General features: G+C 42.2%; 1 protein-coding gene across 2 annotated transcripts in view; it reads left to right on the forward strand.

The window, feature by feature from the left end:
- rad18 (RAD18 E3 ubiquitin protein ligase) overlaps nt 1–24,394 on the forward strand; it is a 277,150-nt gene that overhangs the window by 153,860 nt on the left and 98,896 nt on the right. For both annotated transcript variants that reach the window (XM_041192132.1, XM_041192133.1), the window contains exons 8-10: nt 7,456–7,529; nt 7,614–7,674; nt 19,600–19,719. In XM_041192132.1, coding sequence (XP_041048066.1) covers nt 7,456–7,529; nt 7,614–7,674; nt 19,600–19,719 — 255 coding nt within the window. The remainder of the gene's footprint in view (nt 1–7,455; nt 7,530–7,613; nt 7,675–19,599; nt 19,720–24,394) is intronic.

Consider the following 24,394-nt stretch of genomic DNA (forward strand, 5'->3'; position numbering starts at 1 on the left):
TGCACTCTACTTCAGCATCAAGCTTGCATGGTGAGCAAATGGCTTGGGCCCTACTTACAAGGTTGCTGATAAGGCCAATCTTTCGGCCCTGAAAAGTAACAAGTCTACCTCAGATTATCCTAGAAGGGCAAGGTATCTCAAAAATTTGAGCATCAGGCGAAGCTAGCTGTTTCACGCTGCTACTATGCACCAGCAACACGAGTGGTATTCGCCATAAACAGGATGCTGCTGTCAAGCCCAAAAGACGTTCTGCCTATCACATAAATTAGTAAAGTGGTATATGAATTTCAGTGCCAGTGTGATCCTAGGTATATAGGCCGTACGTCCCAAAGACCGGTGAATCATATAAAACAGCACATCCTAGCCGCTGTTCGCGACACGCAAGTTACAGGCCGTACCCAACCAGCCGGTGCTTACAAAATTCAAAACACAGTGTCCAATATTAGATGTAATGCTGCTATTGGACAACATTTGCTAAATAATCCTCAGTGTGCTAAGAATAACACTGACAACCAATTTAAAATTTGTCAGCTGGGCATTTGTGTGTTTGGAAGCTACATATTTTACCAGGATGCTGCCTGGGCTGAAGGGTCTGAGCTATGAGGAAAGATTGGATAGGCTGGGGTTGTTTTCCTTGGAGCAGCGAAGGTTGAGGGGGGACCTGATGGAGGTGTATAAGATTGAAGGGCATAGATAGGGTGGATAGGAAGGCACTTTTTCATTAGTAGAGGGGTCAATAACCAGGGGGCAAGATTGAAGGTACGAGGTAGAAGGATAAGAGGGGAGTTGAGTAGAAATGTTTTCACCCAGATGGTGGTGGGAGTCTGGAACTCACTGCCTGAAAGGGTGGTTGAGTCAGAAACACTCGTAACATTTAAGAAGTATTTAGATATTCACTTGTGTTGCCATAGCCTCTAGGGCTATGGGTCAAGCACTGGAAAATGGGATTAGTGTAGTGAGATCTTTGTTGACCGATGCGGACACGATGGGCTAAATGGCCCCCTTCTGTGTTGTAAATATCTATGAGTCAACGTGGTTGACTCTTATATGCCCTCTGAAATGACCAAGGAAGCCACTCATTTGTGTCAAGCCACTACAAAGCCTCAAAAAAGGAATCAAACCAGACGGACCACCTGGCATCGTCCTAGGCACTGGAAACGACAACAGCAAACTGAGCCCTGTCTATCCTGCAAAGCCCGCCTTACTAATGTCTGGGGGCTAGTGCCAAAATTGGGAGAGCTGTCTCACAGACTAGTCAAGCAACAGCCTGACAGAGTCATCCTCACGGAATCATACCTTACAGACATTGTCCCAGACACCACTATAACCATCCCTGTCCCATTTGCAGGACAGACCAGCAGAGGTGGCGGCAGTGTGGTATACAGTTGAGAGGGAGATGCCCTGAAGTCTTCAACATTGACTCCAGACCCCATGAAGCCTCATGGCATCAGATCAAACATGGGCAAGGAAACGTCCTGCTGATTACCAAGTACCACCCTCCCTCAGCTGATGAATCAGTGCTCCTCCATATTGAACACTGCTTGGAGGAAGCACTGAGGGTGGCAAGGGCGCAGAATGTACTCTGGGTGGAGGACTTTGTCCATCATCAAGAGTGGCTTGGTGGCACCACCACTGACCGTGTTGGCTGAGTCCTAAATGACATAGCTGCTAGATTGGTTCTGCAGCAGGTATTGAAGGAACCAACAAGAGGGAAAAACATACTTAACCTCATCCACACCGACCTGTCTGCCGCAGATGCAACTGCCCACGACAATATCAGTACAAGTGACCATCGCACAGTTGTTGTGCAGATGAAGTCCCGCCTTCACATTGAGGATATCCTCCATCATGTTGTGTGGCACTACCACCATGCTAAATGGGATAGGTTTCGAACAGATCTAGCAACTCAAGATTGAGTGTCCGTGAGGTGCTTTGGCCATCAGCAGCAGCAGAATTGTACTCGAACATAATCTGGAACCTCATGGCTTGGCATATTCCCCACTTTATCATTGCCATCAAGTCAGGGAATCAACCCTGGTTCAATGAAGAGTGCAAGAGGGCATACCAGGAGCAGCGACAGGCACACCTAAAAATGAGGTTTCTACCTAATGAAGCAATAACACAGGGCTACTTGCATGCCAAACAGCATAAAGCAGCAAGTGATCGACAAAGCTAAGCGATCCCAGAACCAACTAAAGCTCTGCAGCCCTGCCACATCCAGTCATGAATGGTAGTGGACAATTAAGCAATTCACTGGAGGAGGAGGCTCCACAAATATCCCCATCCTCAATGATGGGGGAGCACAGCACATCAGTGCAAATGATAAGGCTGAAACATTTGCTACAATTTCAGCCAAAAGTGCCGAGTGGGTAGTCCACCTTGGCCTCCTCCGGAGGTCCCCAGCATCACAGATACCAGTCTTCAGCCAATTGAATTCACTCTACATAATATCAAGAAACAGCTGAAGTCACTGGATGCTGCAAAGGCTGTGGGCCCTGACAGTATTCCGGCAATAGTACTGAAGACTTGTGCTCCAGAACTTGCCGCGCCCCTAGCCAAGCTGTTCCAGGACAGCTACAACACTGGCATCAATGTGGAAAATTGCCCAGGTATGTATTAAGGAACATATCTTATTATTTCTGTTGGACTGTGAATTAAAATTACAATGGCTGCAGGTTGAAAGACATGTTTACTGGATCAGGATGAGAGATATATACAATGTTGCAGTCCTGGAACAGAATGTGCCATGAAAGACAGGATGGTGCCAGAAGGGAGTCCTGGACCCAGGGAACTGCCTGACAACAGCATTTTAATGGGCTCCTGACCAGGCGACCAGGGTTTGTGTGAAGAGCAGTGCAGCTGAATGGCTCCTAGCCTCAAAGGAACAAGACCTAAAACCCCTTTCTCCATAGTGTGGAAGATTCCAGTAATTACACAATAACAGCTAGCTTTTCTTTTCTCCTCATATCTCTATAACCTGCTCTCTCTCTGAAAGCCCTTGTCAAGAGGCAAAGGGGAGAATCACTGTCAGAGACATCGAAAGACAAGTGCTCAACCTGTGAACTAAATACTGGAAGTGCTGGGAGACCACCTTGTGTCATCAACAAAAACTGAAAGGAATTTGGAAGACATCGATCAAAATCAACCCATCGAATCCTGTATTCTGGAATTGGTGCCATTGACTTTTTATCCCATCCTTAATATCTATGTTTTTTGTGTGTCTTATGTGACTTGTATGTGTGTGTAGGGATTTAAGAAAGGGATGGAGTTTAAGTTATAGTGTTGGAAATTAGCAGCTTATCTTTCTTTTGCCGCTGGTTAACAACAGTTTGTTCAATAAACAGTTATTTACTTATTAAGTTTACAAACCTGGTGCTCATATTCTGTTAACCTAAATTAAACAGTTAGGTAGAATTGGGGCAATCTGGTAGTTTAATCAAACTTCTTCACACTTGTTCCGGTTTCGGGAACAGTGCGGCTTGAGATTACAGCATTCCATCCCCTGAGAGTCGTGACAACGTTCTGTACACAAAAAGCAGGACAAATTCAACCCGACCAATTACCGCCCCATCAGTCTACTCTTGATCATCAGTAAAGTAATGGCAGGGGTCATCAACAGTGCTATCGAGCTACCCTTGCTTAGCAATAACCTGCTCACTGATGCCCAGTTTGGGTTCCACCAGGGCCACTCAGCTCCGGACCTCATTACATAGACAGAATAGCTGAACTCCTGAGGTGAGAGTGACTGCCCTTGATATCACGGCCGCATTTGGCCGAGTATCATCAAAGAGCCCTAGCAAAACTGAAGTCAATGGGAATCTGGGGGAAAACTCTCCACTGTTTGGAGTTAAAGCTAGCACAAAGGAAGATTATTGTGGTTTTTGGAGGTCAGTCATCTCAGCTCCAGGACATCACTGCAGGAGTTCCTCAGGGTAGAGTCCTTGGCCCAACCATCTTCAGCTGCTTCAGAAGTAGGGTGGCAGATGATTGCACAATGTACAGCACCATTCGTGACTCCTCAGATACTGAAGCAGACCCTGTCCAAATGCAGCAAGACCTGGACAATTTCCAGGCCTGGGCTGGCTGACAAGTGGCAAGTACATTCGCCCCACACAAGTGCTAGGCAATGACCATCTGCAACAAGAGAAAATCTAACCATCGTCCCTTGACATTCAGAGGCATTACCATCACTGAATCTAATACTATCAACATCCTGGGGGTTACCATTGACCAGAAACTGATCTGGACTAGCCATATAAATACTGTGACTACAAGAGCAGGTCAGAGGCTAGGAATCCTGCAATGAGTAACTCACCTCCTGACCCCCTTCCCAAGCCTGTCCACCATCTACAAGGCACAAGTCAGGAGTGTGATGGAATAATCCCCACTTGCCTGGATGAGTGCAGCTCCCACAACATTCTAGAAGCTTGACACCATCCGGAATAAAGCAGTTGCTTGATTGGCACCAGATCCTCAAACACTCAGTCCCTCCACCACTGACGCACAGTAGCAGCAATGTGTACCATCTACAAGGTGCTCTTCTGGAATTCATCAAGGCTCCTTAGAGAGCATCTTCCAAACCCACGACCACTACTATTTAGAAGGACAAGGGCAGCAAGTAGGTGGGAACACCACCACCTGGAAATTCCTCTCCAAGTTACTCACCATCCTGACTTGGAAATATATCGCCGTTCCTTCACTGTTGCTGGGTCAGAATCCTAGAACTCCCTTCCTAAAAGCACTGTGGGTGTACCTACACCACATGGACTGCTGCGGCTCAAGAAGGCAGCTCACCACCACCTTCTCAGGGGCAAATAGGGATGGGCAATAAATGCTGGCCCAGCCAGCAAAGCCCACATCCCGTGAATGAATAAAAAAAATTAGTCTGTTTTGTTGTTCTTCATCTTCATGTACGCAGCAGGGAACTTCAAATATCTCAAAGGTATTAGATAAGTTATTTCAATCCTGCGTAGCTTATGAATTTGGCTACATTTGGAATATTGCAAGTGGTTTTCCAAACAGATGGGTAAGAGCAAGGCCATGGAGGGATTTGAAAAAAGGGATGAGAATTGTTATAATTGGGTGTTGCTGTCCCAGGGTGCCAGTGCAGGTTTCTGATAGAAATGGACATATGTCCGATCAAAGGGTCAGCACCTGGACTATTTCTATGTGGCTTTTCCTTCTTTAGCTATTGATGGATCTTGTTTTCTGCTTTTATTAGGAACAGACAATGCTGATTTGTGCTTATTTACAAACTGAGAACGCTGATCTGTGCTTTATTTGATTTTATTGCTCAGCTCTTAGTCTTTTAACTGTTTGCATCTGACCTAACGAATGGAAACTGAATCAGATCAAGGGCTGCACGTATTATTGGTTTTCCTTCTTCTGATCTCTTTTGTGAACCATTGCTGTTTGAGCTTCAAATGCTTTAGGAGCTATGTGTGGCTGGGATGTTAGCAATAAATCGCACTCTGCATTTGTTTAAATTAAGTGAAATTTTGTGATCTTTAGTCCCCACATTACTCCTGGAAAATAAAACTTAATTCTTCTTGGCAGTAAATCTTCTACATTTACCCTAATAATGTTCTCTGTTCAAAAAGGATTTTTAAAAAATGTTGTATTCATCAAAAAATGTAAGTTCATTTGTTCCCTCCACCATAGAACCTAGACAGCACAGTTAGTTCATCTCAGTTGGGTAGTGACCATAAAATCAGTCTGAACTAGCCTGAGTTCAAAGAGGACAATTGCTCACCTGATCGATTGCTGTCCAGAAAACCTTGCTGGAAAATGCATGTGCATGAATGTTGGGTGGTTACAGATTCAGGCTTGACTGGAATGCCCTCCGCTATTGAATAGCCTGGTGAGCATCACTGTCCAGGACACTCGAGTATGGGCAGTCTACAGACAAGAGTGAAGGTTAAAAAAGATTAGTGGCAGTGCACAATTTGACAAGAAATATGAACTTCATCTAATAGTATCACAGTTGTTACAAGTGGAGCAGGTGTTTGACATAGTGGAATAGAGAGAAAATACTAAAAATCTTATCAGAAATGTTGTCCATGGAAGTGATGTAAATGTAATATTTTGGGGAACTGAGTATTTGCCCAATCGGCAGCATGCATGTGTCCATTTTCAAAAATTAGAACCCAAAAGGCAATGAGCTTATCTGCTGGATAAAATGTGGCTTTAGTTTGCAAAACCTATATGGAGGATTTCCAATTTATTCAATCCACAACTCACTTTTGCCTGACCACCCCATCCTGAATTACTGCAGTTACAGACCATTAGTGGGAGCGAGCAGCTTCCTTCTGGCTGACTGTCAATGCCATTCTATAGATGCCCACCAGGAGGAGCCTAAGAATTATTTCTTCCTTCCTGCCTTCAGTGACTGGTTGGAGTTGGAATGAGGAGAGATGGCCAAGAAGATAATAAGATCGTATGCCATGGACTTAACACCTCCCATCAAGGAGAAGCATGTTGTCACTTGGGTTTCTGTTAATGGTAATGATGGGTGTGAATTTTTATTCTACACCCTCCTGAACTACGAAAAGCACTCTGATGCAATTATAGGTGTTATTCTGCAGCTGTGCTTAGAGAGCACTTAAAGCTGCCTGACACCAGACTCAAGTGTTGATTGTAACTCTTTCGAGTACAAACCCGTTTCCATCTGTTTCAGATGAAGTTACATTGTTTCACAGTTTGCCATTGTGAGATTTGAACTCTTGATACTCTTTTTGAGTAAACCCGTTTCCATCTGTTTCAGATGAAGTTACATTGTTTCATAGTTTGCCATTGTGAGATTTGAACTCTTGATCTTGGGGTTACAAACCCAGTACCATAACCACTTGGCTATTTAGGCCAAGCAAGTGTTGATTGTAATGGGAGCAATTTGAAGTGATGATAATGAATCAGACATCAAGAAGTACATTATACAATATTAAGGCATTGCTGATGTAAGTGTGACTTTTTCCCTTTGTGAATTGATTCCAGGATGCTGAATAATCCAGGTGACAATGCTGACCACTCATCTTTCAAACCTCTGGCTCCCCAGCCCAAAGCCCAAAGAGTTTGACTGAGGTGTCTTTGGTCACATCTATCATCTGTGGCATTACTTTCTTGTCCCACGCCTTCTCAAGCACAATGTAGTTGTCTTTGTACCTTACCGTGACATCAACCACTGCCACCTCCTGCCCTTTTTAAATTTTATGTCTGGCTGTCCCAGGGTTCTGTCTAGTGTCTTAATCCTGGGTTGTAAGTACATGATCCATTTGTACTTGGGGACTCCATCCTAAAGTTAGCCAGGATTTTGTTGTGTTGCTTGATGTGCGCATCTTAGACCGAAAGGCACCTTCCGGGTGGATATATTTGCAAGAATTTCACTGCCCATCATACATCACCTACATAATTTCTGGTTAGTTCATGCCTAAGCTCATTTCAATTGTGTTTTTCAAACAGCCTTAGAGGTTGCTAGAGAAATTGAAAGGAATGAGAAGATCCAAGCTCAGCTTGAAAGCAAAGCAAGTGAAAAGGTGAGTCTGGTATGGTAATTTTTATGTAATTTAATTTAATTTTTCTGGAAGAGGAAAAGAAACCAGTTCAGTTGTTTTTATTAGGTGATGAAATTCGCAAAGGACCAGTCAGAAGAAGAAATCGATGAAGTCCACAAAGAATATCGTGAGTACACGATTGGTTTGTTCACACTGTTTAAAGATTTGGAGGCTCATAATTCCTGACTGCTGAACTGAATGCTTGAACAGTGACAATGCTCTCACTCCTTTCGGTGACCAACTCTGGTGTCAACCTTAAAGACATAAGGATGTTGAGACCTTGGAGAGGGTGCGAAGGAGATTTATTAGAATGTCAGCAGGGTGAGGGACTTTGCTCATGTGGAGAGACAAGAGAAACTTGAATTGTTTTCGTTAGAATATAGAAGGTTACGGACAGTTTTAATAGAGGTATTCAAAGTCATCAAAGGTTTTGATAACATAGATCGAGTGAAGGTTCCCACTGATAGTTGAGCCAGTAACCAGAGGACACGTTTAAGGTAATTGGCAAAAGAATCAGAGATAAGATTTTTTTTACACAGCAGGTAGTGATAATCTGAAACAATCCCTGAAAGGGTGTTCAAAGCAGATTCAATAGTTACTTTCGAAAGGGAATTGGATATATACGTCAAAAGGTGACGTTTGCAGGGCTGAGGAAAGAGTAGGGGAATGGGACTATTCAGATAATTCAAAGAGCTGACACCAGCACAATGGGCCAAATAGCCTCCTTTCTGTGCTGTGAGATTCTGGTTGAGAACAATATTAACAGAAAAAAGGATGGGTGGATGTTTAAAAGCTCAGGTGCTCTCTTCACAGTATAGTTGGTGCCCAGTGTTCTCCCCAGTGTTCTGACCAATAATTATCCAACACCTAAAAACAGATTATCAGATCGTTTATCTAATTGTTGTTTGTTGCATCTTGTGCATAGATTGGTTGTTGCGTTTCCTAAATTACAACAGTGATTGTACATCAAAACGTATCTCTTTGGCTGTATTGCACTTTGGGACAGCCTGAAGTCTTGAATGACTCTAACTGCTTAAGGTGGAAACTTATTCCACTGAGTCCAAGGTAGTACTATGGAAATGCAAATTGATTAGCACCTGCCTGCCTGCCAATACTTGAAAGAAGGAAATTAAAGATTTTCATTTACCTATTGCTTTCCACTACCTCAGAACACCCCAAAGAGCTTTACAACTTTTTGAAGTGTAGTCACTGTTGTAATGTCTGAAAAGTATTATGATCCTTGACCAGACCCCCAAGTTTTGGTAAGATTTGGCTAGGGGCCAGTAATGTATTGTTTAAAGTAAACAAGGTTTGAGATTCAAGACACTTGCTCAGTGAATAAAGCCATAATATTTCAAGGATTTTGAACAAACAAAAATAAACGTTACTATACAAGGTCAGAAAGATCTTGTACTCTTAACATTCAGGGTTAATATGAGGTACATGTGAATTAATCGGCAAACTATAGTTGAACTCACCACACTGCACACTGAACAACAGATGCAACCAAGACAGAGTCTATGGATTTCTCAACAGCCCACCCAGGCGTCAGTAACACTAAGTCAACCCGTTTCACTGAAACTCTGTCTCCCTCACGAGGGAATGCAGTACTTACCTTTGAAGATCTCACCTGGGAATTCTCTCCAAAAGTCACTCCAACTCAGACGGCATCAACAATGATCCACTTCGCATAGTTTCAGACTCGTCTCCTGAGATTCCATTTCCCTGGATTCCCGAGTATGTATTCTAGCACCACCTCACAAGCACAACTTCAGCTCTTCAGCCTTGTTGAGCGGAACACTACTGCTCCAAAGGAGATTCTTTCAACCCAACGTCCCTCAACATGGAGTCACCAGATTTTTGCTTTTTCGGACCTTCAGGGCTTCTCCTGAGCCCTCTTGGATTGCCAGGGCTTCTCCTGAGCCCTCTTCACTTAAAGTTTGCTAACCGCAGCCCTTTCTCTAATTGGAGCCTCTTTCTCTTCTCTTTTCTTCACTGAACTGAGACCTCTTCCTGTCCCTGTCCCCTGTCTGACACTCTTTTTGTGACTTCTCCCCGTCCCCTCTCCCTCGGGGACTCTCTCCCTGTCCCCTGAATGGGACTCCCGTCTCCAATGGTGCTGCACCTTGGTCACCTGATTAGGGGCTTCACGCTATTTCCAGCTCTGCACAGGTGCATGGGCCCATCGTTGGCCCAAGGAACTTGCACTAATGAATTGTGCCTGTGCATTCCGCTCCTGGACTACGCATGCACAGAAACTCCAAAGTCTGTTGGGATTTGGGGTTCCTCCCGCTGTCCGAACAAGGTAAGTGTAGCTTTCATTACAAAAGTAGCAGCCAGTTTTCACAAAACAAGGTCTCACAAACAGCAATGTGATAATGGCTAGATAATCTGTTTTGGTGATGTTGATCAAGGATCTAGTGTAGGTCAGGACACTGGGGGAAATAGTGCCCTTCGAAATAGTGCCTTGGAATATTTGTGAGGTCAATACTTGTGAGGTCAAACAGAGCCTGGCTTAGCACCACATCTGAAAGACGGCACTCCCTCAGTGCTGCATTTCAAAGCATTTGTATGTAATAAAAGTATATTTACATAACCAGGTAAATAATTATCTCCACCACTGAAGGTGGGTGGAGGTAATGTTTTCACCCCTGTTTGTTAATCTGTTTGTCTGTAAACAATATATCTCAAAAACTAATGGAGGATTTCAGCACAACTTGGTATTTAGATAATTATGGCCCAATGAAGAACTGATTGGTTTTTGATGAAGATCCAGATGATCCTGGAATTTTTTGAATGACCTGTTAACATTAGATGATAGGGCAAGATGACTTTTATTTACAGTGTTGTGGGTTGTTTTATTTAGAATGCTATTGATTGTTTTGGAATGTTGTGGGTTGTCTCAGCTGCTGTGGTGGAATTTGCCACTGCTCTCAAAATGTGAACAGAGTTTTCAGAGCAGGTTGTTGGATTTGGTTTGCCTGAAGCTTCCTCAATGAGTTGGAAACTCTTAATAAAAACATTTTGTTTTTCAGCTTTGTAGTTGCAGAACATCAATCAGGCAGGGAAAAGCCTCAAGCAACAGCTGCGTAATTGTAATAATGTTGAGTTAAACAGCAAGGCTGAGTTATGCACTCTACTGAGTACCCTCTGTTCTTGTTAAAGTTACATTTCTCTGGCTTTCAACAGCTAATGGCCCACCAGTTCTGGGATTTGAGCTCAAACCCAACCCAGATTAAAGCAATGAAAGATTCTTCTTTCTATCAGTTGGAAGGGTCTTCTTTGGTGAAGACAATAACTTTTACTAGGGCACACTTCCACCCAAGCTGGCAGGCCTGTACTGTATACCTAAGAGCCCATTTTCTGTGTGTGATAGCCTGGGCAGTGAATGCTGACAGCCTATTTCAGCATGTGAATCATTACAGGAGAGACTGTTCATGTTTTCACCCAATGTCCGGGACACTGACTTTCGAGGAGAAGTGTCTGGAGAGTGGCTGTGTGTGGAAATCCTGGCAGAGGCCCCACCTCCTCCAGCCCTGGGGAACTGAGGCTAATTGTGGCACCTAACAGCTGAGATTAGATTACTTAGCAATGCCCAGTAACCAAACCCAGGACTTTTCTGTCTATAATACACCACAAAGTGAATTTAAGCCATCAGATTCTTTGTTGCTTTCAAGAAGAGCTGGGAGAAAATGCTACCTTTCACTCCATTTTGACTCTGCATGGACATCGGAAAAGAACACAAAGTCAAAATCATGGATTCCAGGAAACTGTGCAGATTGAGACTCTGCCAGTGTTTGAAAGGAAATAAGTGAAAATTGATTAAAATTATTTTAAAATACAGGAACATAGTAGTGAAACTCAGTGAAAATTAATCACCTCTTACCTTTCCTGGTTCCATGGGCACCAGTAGCCTATGTCCAAAGGACTATTCTTCACATGTGAATTTGGACCAGTGTTGAAGGCTCCATCCTAATAGTAATTAGGTTTGAGAACCACTCTGAAGAGTGCAAACTAACCCATGTAGATGAGTTCAGAACGGTCCATGTGAATGCATTTTTTGGGTGTGAGATTTACCACTGTTTATGCACACATGCTACCAACTTATAAACCAGACATAAGATAGCTGGATAGTTTTCACTAACTTCCCAGGCCACTCAATTCAAAACAGAATGTGTCGTCATCCTGAGAGGAATCAGTAAATAAAAGGAGTTACATCTGATCTGATATTGTCAATATCATGATGGGTCACAAAACCAGCCAGAGGGAAATCACCAGCTCTTCACTCGGGTGAAGGATTCAAATTTCAAAGGATATAAGCTAACAAATCAGAAGTTGGTAAGAACCAAAGTCAGATGGAGTTTATCATGGGAAACTATCATGGGAAAAGTATTGAAGTAGATAGTATAAATGGGCACATTGATTATTTGGGTCTGTTATTTGGAGAACAAATTTACTGATCCAGTGAGAAGGCAGCCAAGTGAGTTGACCTTTCCTAAAAATTGTTATGTTCCAAAACTTTCCTTCCACAGGATCAGTGCCCCTTTTAAGGAGTGATGTAGGTTCTGTTTGTTTTGCTGCATGTCATACTTGAGTCCAATTTGAAATGGGCATGGCAACAATTCTCTACAGATCAATACATTAGTGACAGGTTATGACTTCCATTAGCAAGAGCAGTTTGCCTGTTTTTATTCATTACTGACACATTAGGCTTTGCTGAATGAAAGTAATTGCAGTTTCAGGCTCATCTCATTAGTTGCTGCCTAAAATTATTTTCTTTTTCTAAGTGTATGAGCACCGAGATTAGCTGGACTGATGATTGTGCCTTATTTGTCACCAATTGCCTAAATCTCCTGAGGGAAGTTTGAATAGCTTTGTCCTGCAAAGTGTTGGGTTTGCATGATGACTACTGGATGCACTGTTCTTCTGAACTAATTTTTAGCCTTTGAAATGAATGCCTGACTTTCATTGTGGGGTCAACTTCATTGAATAAATATTTGAAATGAAGGTGAAGTGGATGATGGATAGCGCGGTATAACATGATAGATTTTCCAAAATCAGCCAGTGTTGTGCAGAATTGCTGTGGGCACTCATCAGGATATGGGCATCACTGGCAAGGCTGGCATTACTGTCCGCCCCTAGTTGCCCATGAGAAGGTGGTGGTGAGATGTCTTCTTGAGCCACTATAGTCCATGTGGTGCAATTGTTGGAGCCAATCATCTCAGTTCCAAGACATTGCTGCAGGAGTCCATCAGAATAGTGTCCTAGGCTGCAGCTGCTTCATCATTGACCTTCCCTCCATCAGAAAGTCAGAAGTGGATGTGTTCACTGATGATTGCACAATACTCAGCATCATTCGTAACTCCTCAGACACTGATGCAGCCTGTGCCAATATGCAGCAACAGCATTCGAGCTTGGCTGGTAAGTGGCAATTAACATTTCTGCTACGCAAGTGCCAGGCAATGACCATCTCCAACAAGAGAGAATCTACCATCTCCCCATAACATTCAATGATATTTGAAGCACTGAATCCCCCACTATCAACTTCCTGGAGGTTACCTTTGACCAGAAACTGGACTGGACCAGCTTTAAAAATATTGTGGCTACAAGAGCAGGTCGGAGGCTGGGAATTCTGAGGTCGGTAGCTCACCTCCAGACTCCCCAAAGTCTGCCCATGCTCTACGTGACGCAAGTCAGGAGTGTGATGGATTGGTCTCCACTTGCCTGGATGAGTGCAGCTCCAATTACAGTCAAGAAGATGCACACCATCCAGGACAAAGCAGCCTGCTTGATCAGCACCCCATCCACCACCTTAAATATTCACTCCCTCCACCATCAGTGCACAGTGGCAGCAGTGTGTCCTGTATATAAGTTCCAATGCAACAACTCACCAAGGCTCCTTTGGCAGCACCTTGCAAACCCATGACGTCAAACACCTAGAAGGACAAGGGCAGAAGATGCATGAAAAGACTGCCACCTGCAAGTTCCCTTCTAAAGTCACCATCTTGACTTGGAACTAATTTGCCATGCCTTCACTGCCATGAGATCAAAATCCTAGAGCTCCCTTTCTAAAAGCACGTGGGTGTACCTGCACCAATCGTACTGCAGTGGATCAAGAAGGCAGCTCATCACCACCTTCTCAGTGGCAGTTAGCGATGGGCAACAAATTCTGGTCTAGCCAGTAATACTCACAAGCCATGATGGAATAAAAAATAGTTATTTCAGCAGTGCTGCTAGGTAGGTATTTCCAGGATTTTGACCCAGTGACACCTTTGCTCTGGGGGCATAACTTTGGGGAGATCAAATGCAGATTGGATGACTGCTTTGCAGACACTTTTGTTCAGTCCCTATGACATAGGTGTAGTAATTCAAGTTCTGGCGCTGTCCCACCTCAACCTCCCTAGTGAGTATAACGATGTTGCTGCATTTACTCATTAATTACCAAATAAACCCTTTGCAGAAAGTTAGGACTAGTACTTAGTCTCGTAGGCAAGTAACTTCTTGCTTGGAAGTCTGACCTTTTCATTCTTTGGATTTGGGCTGAATAAAAGTCCTAATTTAAGCATGTATGGTTAAGTGGAACTTTTTGGAAACAATAAGTAGTTGTGAGTGCTAAAGAAGGAAGCAGAGCTGCTGTCAGTTGACATTAAAGTATAAGGGCAAACATTCTAGCTTCCAAAAAACCCTCAAACTATTCATGCGTTACACAAAGAGAAAAGGTTTGATCCCATCAACTTTGCTCAACTCCTTGATAAACTGTTGCCTCTGAGTCAGAAAGTCAGTCATCAAATCCCACTCCAGGATCATCTTCAGGCTAATACAGCACAGAGGTGGTGCTGTACTGTAAGAGCTGCCATCTTTCAGATGACATGCTAAACCGAATTTCTATCTGCCCTCTCAGTTGGAAGTAACAGATCCCATGATACTATTTGAAGAAGAACAGGAGAATTTTCCTATTGACCTGGCCAACATTAATCCTGCAGCCCAACAACTAGACTTCCAGAGTACCTTCATTAACTGTGAAGCGCTTCAGGATGTTGTAAAGATCTGGAACAGATTGTATGAAAGCAGATTCATTCTTCCATTCTTTCTTAAGTCGGACTCAGATTCATCTCTATACTGGCAGAGGCTGCATATAATCATTTTCCAAGGAGTAGCAGACTTGTCTTTGGCAAGGCTGAAGCATTTGCAGTCATCTTCAACCGGAAGTGCCAGGTGGATGGTCCATCTTGGCCTCCTCTGAGGTCCCCAGCATCACAGATGCCAGTCTTCAGCCAATTTAACTCGCAATTCAGTTCTTATCATAAGAAGTTACTTGCCTACGAGGCTAAGTACTAGTCCTAACTTTCTGCAATGGGTTTATTTGGTAATTAATGAGGAAATGCAGCAACATCGTTATACTCATTAGGGAGGTTGAGGTGGAACGGCGCCAGAACTTGAATCCTAAATGAGTACAATTTTGTTACTTGGATTTCAGTAAAATATAATTGGTGTGTGAAATTTGCACACTGCATCCATTTGAATTATGAGGAACAATTATAAATTCTGTCCAAATTTGGTTACGTTAAGCTGAATAACACAGAGATAAAATATTGTTGATTGAGTTAGGAGTGATGGATACAATTGACAGAAATGAGATAAGAGTTTTACATGAAAGTACACCAGTTTAAGCAGGATAGATCAGCTAAATTAGTGTTAAATTTAATACGTACACTGTTATTGCTCTGTAAATTATAAACCAGCTAATGTGAGGAAGTCATATCCTATAAATTGCAAATTGTTACAGTTGCTAGATGATTTGTTTCGCTCCAGCATTAGCTTGTGAAAAAGACAGCTTCCCCTCAACCTCCCTTAGAGTTTCAAGAAATTGCCACTCTCGTTGATTAATTACCAATTAAACTCACCACAGAAAATTAGGGCTAGTACTTAACTGTGTAAGTACCCTATAAATGACGAGATTTATGCTCCTGCAATACTATGGAACCACTCTGGCTGAGAAAGGGAGTAGTTGAATCTGGAGTCTCATTCTTGCAGGTAATGAATCATTGTTGGAGATTTTTAATTTCCTTTTTTAAAATTTATTTTACTGATGCTCTGTCTATTTTTTCTCAATGCAATTGTCGTTTCTCTTTCTGTACTGGCTCTGACTTCTAATTTCCTCTAATTCACTTTCTCTCATTCTTCTACATCTTCCTCAATCCTTAAAAGTTATTGGTTAAGGACTTACACTATTGGTACATTGTTCCCAAGTTGCTAGATAGACAATGGCCTTCCACTTCCTGCAACATAGAGGGAAAAACTCTGAGGGCAGAATTTTGCCACAGGGGGCGGGTCCCGCTCACCGACACGTGATGACATCGGAGTTTCAGGAAGGCGGGGGCACAGCAAAATTTAGCTGTGCACCCACTGACCTGTCAATGGCCAATCGAAGCCATTGACAGGATAAATTAAACAATTAAATGCCGTCCAACCTTAAGCTTGGCGGGTCGGCCAGGAGCGCCGGCGGCAAATAGATAAAACATGAAACCTCATCCACCGGTGGGATGAGATTTCATGCAAGGTTTTAAACATTTTAATAAAGTTATTATGTAAATTATGAACATGTCCCATTTCATGTGACATCGTCACATGAGCGGGAAATGTTAGGGAATTTTTTTTTATATTTTTAATATTTTTAAAAGTGTCAGCGATCTCCCTGGGGCAGCACTTAGCCTCAGGGAGATGTGCGCGAAATAGCGCACTGTTGCTTTCAGTGACTCCCCCCCACCATCACAAGAAGCACAGAGCACTTCCCACCAGATGTCACGCTGGGCGGGCCTTAATTGGCCCACCCACGTAAAATGGCGGTGAACCCGCTTCTCCGACGGGGATCGGCTCCCCGCTCGCCCGAGATTGGGTTGGGCCCACCCGCCCAACAGACAGAGAATTCTGCACTGAGTTGAAGGGGGAGGGAAGAAAAATCAAACAAAAGATCCAACAAAATCTGGCCAATATTTTTATTCTGTCTGTTGAAGTAAAGAACATTTTTATTTTAAATGAGTGGGCAATTAAACTGAGCTTTTGAGCCTGTATTCTTGCATTTGAAATAAGAAGTGGAGTAGCCTATTGATTGGCAAGTTAAAATTTGACCAGGCAAATTACAGCATTATATGGAGTTTTTTGAAATATGGAAAGAAGACAGCTACAGTTTGAAAATCTGAATAAAAGTCTCCCATGGATTTGGTTCTAATCTTCTTTTCTTAAAGCTGGTAATTTCTTTTCTGGAAAATGATAGATATTTTTGAAGGAGTCTAGTGAGACATCTATACCTGGACCACATTTTCTAACCAGTGCTTGTCCACTTTTAGAAAATAATAATGCAATTTTGGACAATTTGATAATATTTTTCAGCTGTGTGAAAAGTTTTTCTTTTGTCTATCTTGTTTCCAAATAAGGCATGCGGAAATTATTGATAATCTTCCCATCACCAGCACAGGAAATATAATTCCTTAAATTAAAACTTCTCCAATGTAGAGACTGGGGAGGAATTTAGAATAACTTCAATGAGTGACTAGGAAGTGCAGTCTGACATAGCTGCCCTGCTGTGGCACGGTGTTCTTCTAATGCACTGAAGTTGTGATAAGTGATCATCAACGCAGAAATTCTGCAGCCCTGACTCCTGTACACAGCATCCTGCGTCAGCCCTGTGATGGCAGATTGAACCACCTACACACTCACTTCACTTCAAATGATACCACTTCAAGGCAAGAACACGAAAAAAAATCTCTTCGCAAAATATATAATAGTTTTTGGCTGTGGTAGTTGACTAAAGGCGATATACCAGAACCTTTTGTTGTGAATAAACCTTAATGCTGATAAGGAAGAACAATTGGACTAAAGATTTTCCTTCAGCCTTTGAAAGCAGATAAAATGTCACACAGACCTTGATTAAAGTGAAAGATATAAAGCCAACAATTTGTAATAAACAATGAACAAACCTACCCATTTCACTACAAGGATCGATCCTGGAACCTTATTTATGCCCGTCTGCCCAAATGTCTGTCTCTTAACATTCTTCTATATAGTAGCTGAATAACTTTGAATCATTACAATATACGGTCTACTTTTGTGAATAAATTTGATTGACTGGATAATTAGAATTTAGGCCAAAAAGAAACACTTAATAGTAGGCTACTTTAAACATTTGTTTTGGAGATATGGGTTTGTGTTACATTTTTGGGTCTTGTCAAAAAATCTTGACCTAGTTATTTTGGCCTTCCTTTTCCTTAACCTTACATGTGAGATCCAACCCCCAAACCTGTTGATTATTGAGATTGGACTGATGGAAGGATAATTGGCTGGATTGGAATTGTTCTGGTGTTTGTGCATAAGATATACAATTTTCCACATTGCTGCGTAGAACCCAGTGTTGTAAATGTACTGGAATGGCATTGTTAGAGGCATGGTTAGTTCTGGAGCACAAGCCTTCAGCACTACAGCTGTGATGTCAACAGGGCCTGTAGCCTTTGCTGTACTAGTGCGCGCTCAGCTGTCTCTTGATAACATGCGGAGTGAATCAAATTGAGTGATGATTGGCTTCTGTGAAGGTTGGGACCTAAAGAGGAAGCCGAGATGGATAATCCGCTCGGCACTTCTGGTCGAAGATGGTTCTAAACGCTTCAGCCTTGTCTTTTGCATTCAATTGCTGGGCTCTGCCATCATTGAGAATGGCGATGTTTATGGAGCCTCCTCCTCCCGTTAGTTGTTGCGTAAAACAAATTCTCCACCTTTTCCCCCCAGGATTTTTGCCAAGTATCCTAAATCTGTGTTCTCTGGTCATTCACCTTCCCATCTATGGAAATATTCTTCTTGCTGAAGATACTGGAAACTTTGAGTAGCTGCAAATATTGTAACTGTTTCTTCTTTGACTTGGGTGTTGAAGTTGCTTAGAACATTGCACCTTCACTTCGAAGATCTTGGTCCACAGTACTTTTCTGAGGTTAAGGTAATGTTGCTAAGGGCTTACCATGTGTGCATTGTGCTGTATCTAATTTGTGGTGTCTAAATGGGGTGGTTGTCGGGGCGACAGCCTTGAGCTCTTTTTATGGTGCTTGAGACAATTGATAATGGCACAAGCTTCTAATGTATGGGATTTGTGCATTGCCGTACTCTGTTCCAGTCATCTCTTCCTGCTCATGGAGAGTTCAATACCATTATTTCTCAATCTGGAAAGAGAGAAGTTAGGCCAGTGCTATTAAAATTAGCTTCTGTAAAAAGTAAAAAGGCTCCTGTCATACTTATATCTTTATCAATTTCTAGTAATAAATCCATTTCTCTCATATTTTGGAGACTGCAATTCCCCCACCTTCTATTAGCTTTCTCTTATTCGGGTTGAGAGAGAGTAAACATCAATGAATGCTGACACAAGTATCGTGACAACAAGCAGGATCAGAGATGGAGCAAAGATGCAGAGAAGTGGGGTGGATGGAAACGACTGTAAGTCTGGTGCACAAATGTTACAATGCAGATGTAAGCATTTTTAGGGAAAAGATGGTGAGGATAGTTGGGTGGGGGCAGATCTGATGCAGTTAAAATGAGGACCTGCCTATAGCCCTGTGCCCCATCATCTCATCTGTTAGGCAGGATGAAATTCCCTTTCACGCCCTCATTCTTCAGTTCCTGTACCCTCATATGGGTAGATATGGAGCTGGACTTGAGAGGGTGGATTGTTGTTCTGAAGTATGGTGCAAGTAATCAAGTTGAAAGGAACCCAGGTATATATCCGTATGACATAATTGGACTTAGACATTAAATCTGTCCAGAGGTTCCTAGCCTCCCCTAGAGCTAGAAAAAACCCTTCTAATTCAGCTGGTTATTTGAAAATCTAAGAGGAAAATGGAGGATGATCGGTGGGATCACTGTTTTCTAGAGTTATCTATGTGGTGAGGTCCTGCCGTTCACTACCATTATTCATAGACTCATTGCAACATTCCCAACAGGGGTTGTCACGATCATTCTCATAGTTACAGTGCAAATATTCAATAAAAACATCTTTTGACATGTTACATTGCAGGTGTAAAACACCAGAAGGAGTTTCAACAGCTGGTAGCTGAGGTGAAAAACAGATGGAAAACTAAGGGGAAGAACATGAAGAGCGACAAAAGCACCGAAGGACAGTGTTTAACGATCACAGGTAAAAGGAACAAGAAGGTTGATTTTCAATTTTGCTTCACAAAGTTTCATGTAGTCTTGCAAACTTGAGTCTAACGTCAGTTGGCCTTTCACAAACCAAATCTAATCATCACAATTCCAGACATGAATATTCTTTAGTTCCCAGTAGAGTGACAATATAATTGGTTTTATTGTCTTTAAGTTTTGGTGTTCTTTGCTCGCACCAGATACCATTATTGAAGCTTTAATTTTTGTCGGAATCAGTATAAAATCAAACTCAAAACACTTTGTCAGTAACATAATAATATTGAACTTATTTCATGTGTAAAGTTGCATATTAGTCAAAACATTAGGGTGGGGGCTGCCCGAAGCTCAAACAAGTTATCCAAATGCAAAGCAGCTTCTAAAGGGGAGAAAAGGGCTGCTTGGAATAATCCAATGGCAGATACAACTAGGAAGCAGACAGACCAGTCTGTACTCCCATTGGCACTATTCTCCCCTTCCAAGCAGGAGTTGGTCAGGACTAAGGAGATAAGAGCTTCTGAAATAGGGAAGGCGATGCTCAAGTGCCAAGATATTTGACAGCACTGGCTGTTTCATTCTGCTTTATCCTCTAGATTTTCTGGACGTAAGTGCTTTTCATAGCCTTTCTCAGTGGGGCTCTTGCACTGGAATTGACAGAGCACGTTGTAGTCAGAGTTCAACTAATTTAATTTAAAATCCTTGGAAGAACATGTAACAGACAGGCTTTTTTTTGACCTATGCTTCACACTAGCAAATACCAGGCTGATACTCTTGCTTACTTCAGCAGTCTTACACTGCTGCAGATTCAGTGCAAGTGTTGACTATGCCTAATTCAGGAACTAATTTGAATGTAGTATCAAAATACAACCCTTGAAGGTTGAATTCAGGGTGAATTTGATGCCTGTTTTATGTAAGAATGAACCGAGTGAGTTACAAATAATCTGTCCTATTTCATGATATATTGTTAACACTAGGATTTTAATAAGGTGTAATGGTAGGTGCGTGGAATTTTTGCAGAAATAGAATGTCCAATTAAGCCGTAGAAAATACCGAGCTTCACAAATATGGACATTTTTTCCTTCCAAATTTGAGTTGTATCCGGAGAATGTGTTCTGAGTTGTATAATAGGGAAAGAAGATAGATTGTGCAGACAACTTTGAGTTGCATCAAGGCTGTCATTATTAACATATTAACATTAACATATATTGACAAACTAGAAATTCTTAGTGCTGTATATTTGTGTGTGTTTATAGTAAGACAACTACAAAAAAGTGCAGAGAACAATATCAGGATCTATATATGCTGTTCATAGATGTAGCTAAAGCTTTTGATAGTGAGAGTCGGCCCAGTTTATGACATTTCATTTCCAAGCTAGGGTGCCTGAACAAGTTTAAGAAAATCTTGTGTCTACTACTTGATGGCATGATTGGATGTATTTGTGCCTGTGGTGAGTTGCCCAACAACACAAAGCAAGGATGCGTCATGACTCTAACTCTTCAATTTCTTCTTTGCTCTAATGCTTAAGGAAGCCATCGTAGACATACCTGTACTTATGAGTTATGTTTCAGCTAGCACCGGGCATATGCTATGAAGCTCCAGACATAACCATTGATGGCACTGGTTTCAAGGTTGTGGAAAATTCTCATACCTTGGTAGTGTACTCCCTAGGGGTGCCACTATTGATGGAGATATCCATGCACATATCCAGAAAGCAAGTTCCGCCCGTGGCAGGCCCTATGATCATGCCTGGAAGCAGAATAGCATTAAGTTGAAGATTAAAACCAAACTCCAACTGGACATTGTCTTTACCACCCTGCTGTAAGGGAGCAGATTCCTGGGTCTGCTGTAGGTGCCACATCAAGGCTGGAATACTTCCACTTAAGATACCGAGGATCATCATAAGGATTCAATGGCAGGAAAAAGAATCATAAACAATGAGGTCCTCCAACTTGCTGAACTCAACAGCATGGAGACCACCCTCCAGAAAATTCAACTTGCAGGCCAAGTCTCCCGCATGGATGATTATAGAATCTCCAAGCAAATCTTCTATGGGGAACTGGCAAACAACATCAAGGTGGTCTGTATAAATGATATAAGGGCACACTAAAAAGAAACCTGTCAAACTTCTGCATTGCAGACCATCTCTTTTGGGAAAATACTGCAGCTGACCTGCGAAAATGGAGGCCAGCACTGAAATTTTTTTCCGTATGTTGCAAGGACCATCCACTCTAAGCTCACAACATCCAACATGCTCAGACGAAGGCCAAAGGTGGCACAGCTGCAGAAGGTCCCCAAACATTGACAATGACAATTTGAATTGTCAGTTCTGCGGACATCCATGCTAATTCTACATCGGACTCTTCACTCAGGAGAGGACCCACAGAAGATGATGAAATCATTTATAACTTGAACGTACTCAAACAATGAGGAGTCTACCCAATTACTGCTACGTATTAGCACCACAACAATATGGTAGCTTGATATAATTGCTTAACCTAATAAACCATTGAATGATAGATTTTGGTCTCTTTGCACATCCAAAGCCTGAGTGCAGTAGTTTCACCTACACTGAGGAACATGAGTTAGAATTCCAATCCCCCTCTCTCTCCTCCCTTGCAAAGCACTGCGTGCCACTCCTTTTGAAGATCTGGATTATGGGTGATTTCTTGGTTTGGATTGTTTAGAGCAGATATAGTAGCCATTACTAAACATGCAGTCAGCCTAGCCACGGAGTTACTGTGTGAGATGAATTAAGAAAGTTTGCGCAAGACCAGATTTAGCAGAATGTACGTCATTACAAATTTAACAGCCAGTGGAGCTCCTCTGACCTATTCCTGCCTTTTAATTGTCTCAGCAGGAGATATACATATTATGCCACCATCGACTTTGTAGCAATGTGATGACTAGCATTAGACTTTGAGCTCAGTACTGACGCTAGTGTCAGCCACTCACACCTCAACTGCTCAGCTACTGGAAAATGATTAATAGTGTTTATTAAAAATATGTAGCAAAATGAAAAGGTGCCATATGTAAAACAGTGACTCCTACATTTTAAAAACTCAATCCGTTTCTTGTAGGTCACTTGTACATGATTGTCAGGCCTGTCACTTTATCCCATGCATTATCGAAGATTGGAAAGGTCGCCAGCAATCCAAGTAATAGGAAATCTCACCTGTGTCAAGGGGACTGATTGACTGTCAGCAGGACACTATTCTTGGACAGATAATTGGGCCTTTGCAACTCTCTGAATGTCTCCTAGGTGAAGTGCTTGAAAAATAATTTTTCTGACAATACTTTAATAAATATTAGTGGAGGGGTGAATCAATTTTTTTGATTTGCTTGAGTGAGTGATTACAATGCCACTGATGAATTCTTTTGACGAAGTTTGAAAATCCTTTTCAACTTTTAAAGATGTTATTTTCCCCACATTATTTTACTAGGTTCTACCATTGCTGATGAACTTGCGGTTGCAATTTCTGCTTAGTTCTTTACTGTGAATAACCTTAGTCCTTGAAAGCACAGATGCATTGACAGTTGCCCCTGGCACAAACAGCCATGAAACAAAACAGGATATATGATGCATGTCAAGTGAATCCTTCAAGGGAGAAACAGGCCAAATACAGTAAGTTGAAAGGGGAAGTGAAGAGGAGAATAAGAGTGGTAAAGAGAGTAGAATGGCAGTTACGTAAACGAGAACCCAAAAGCTTCTACCATCTTGTAAATAGTAAGAGGCAGGAGCCTGTTAGAGACAAAGAGAGTGAAACGTGCTTAGAGGCTCAAGGCAGGGCTAGAATACTAAATGAGTACTTTGTATCAGTATTTACTAAGGAAGAGGAAGCTGACAAAATATCGGTAGGAGTGGAGATGGTAGTGGAAATGGAGGGGGTGAAAATTGATCAAGGGAATGTACTGGAAAGGCTGACTGTGCTTAAAGTTGATAAGTCACCTGGTTGGGATGGCTTACATCTCGGGCTCCTAAAAGAAGTGGGGGTGGAGATAACGGAACATCTTGCTGTAATGTTCCAGTCTTTAGATACAAATTGGAGAGTGGCAAATGTTGGCATCCTCGTTCAAGAAAGGGTGCAGGGGCATTCCTAATAACTGCAGGCCGGTCAATTAAACATCAGTGGTGTGTAAGTTTTAGAAATAAAAATTAGGGACAAGATCAGCAGCCACTTGGAGAGGCTTGAGTTAATTAAGGAGAGCCAGCATGGATTTATAAAAGGTAGATTGTGCTTGGCTAATTAAATTGAATTTCTCGATGAAGTAACAAGGAAGGATAATAAAGGCAATACAACGTATGTTGTGCGTTTGGATTGAAAGAAAGCATTTGATTAAGCACCTCATAAAAGGACTGGTTAGCAAAACTGGGGCTCATGGAATAGAAGGGTCAGTGTCAGCTTGGATAAATATTGGCTTAAGAACAGAAAACAGCGAGTCATGGTAAATGGTTATTTTTCAGATTGGAGGATGGCAGACAGTTGTGCTCCCAAGTGTCAGTACTAGGACCACTGCCTTTTTTGGCATATATAAATGTCTTGGATCTTGGCATACAGAGTAAAATTTCAAAGTTTACCTATGATACCGAACTTAGAAATGTAACAGCCAGTGTGATATCAATCAACTGCAGTAAGACAGAGATAGGAATGTGCAGACAAGTGGCAGATACAATT

This window comes from Carcharodon carcharias, chromosome 7 (genome assembly GCF_017639515.1).
Source record: "Carcharodon carcharias isolate sCarCar2 chromosome 7, sCarCar2.pri, whole genome shotgun sequence".
Lineage (NCBI taxonomy): Eukaryota > Metazoa > Chordata > Chondrichthyes > Lamniformes > Lamnidae > Carcharodon > Carcharodon carcharias.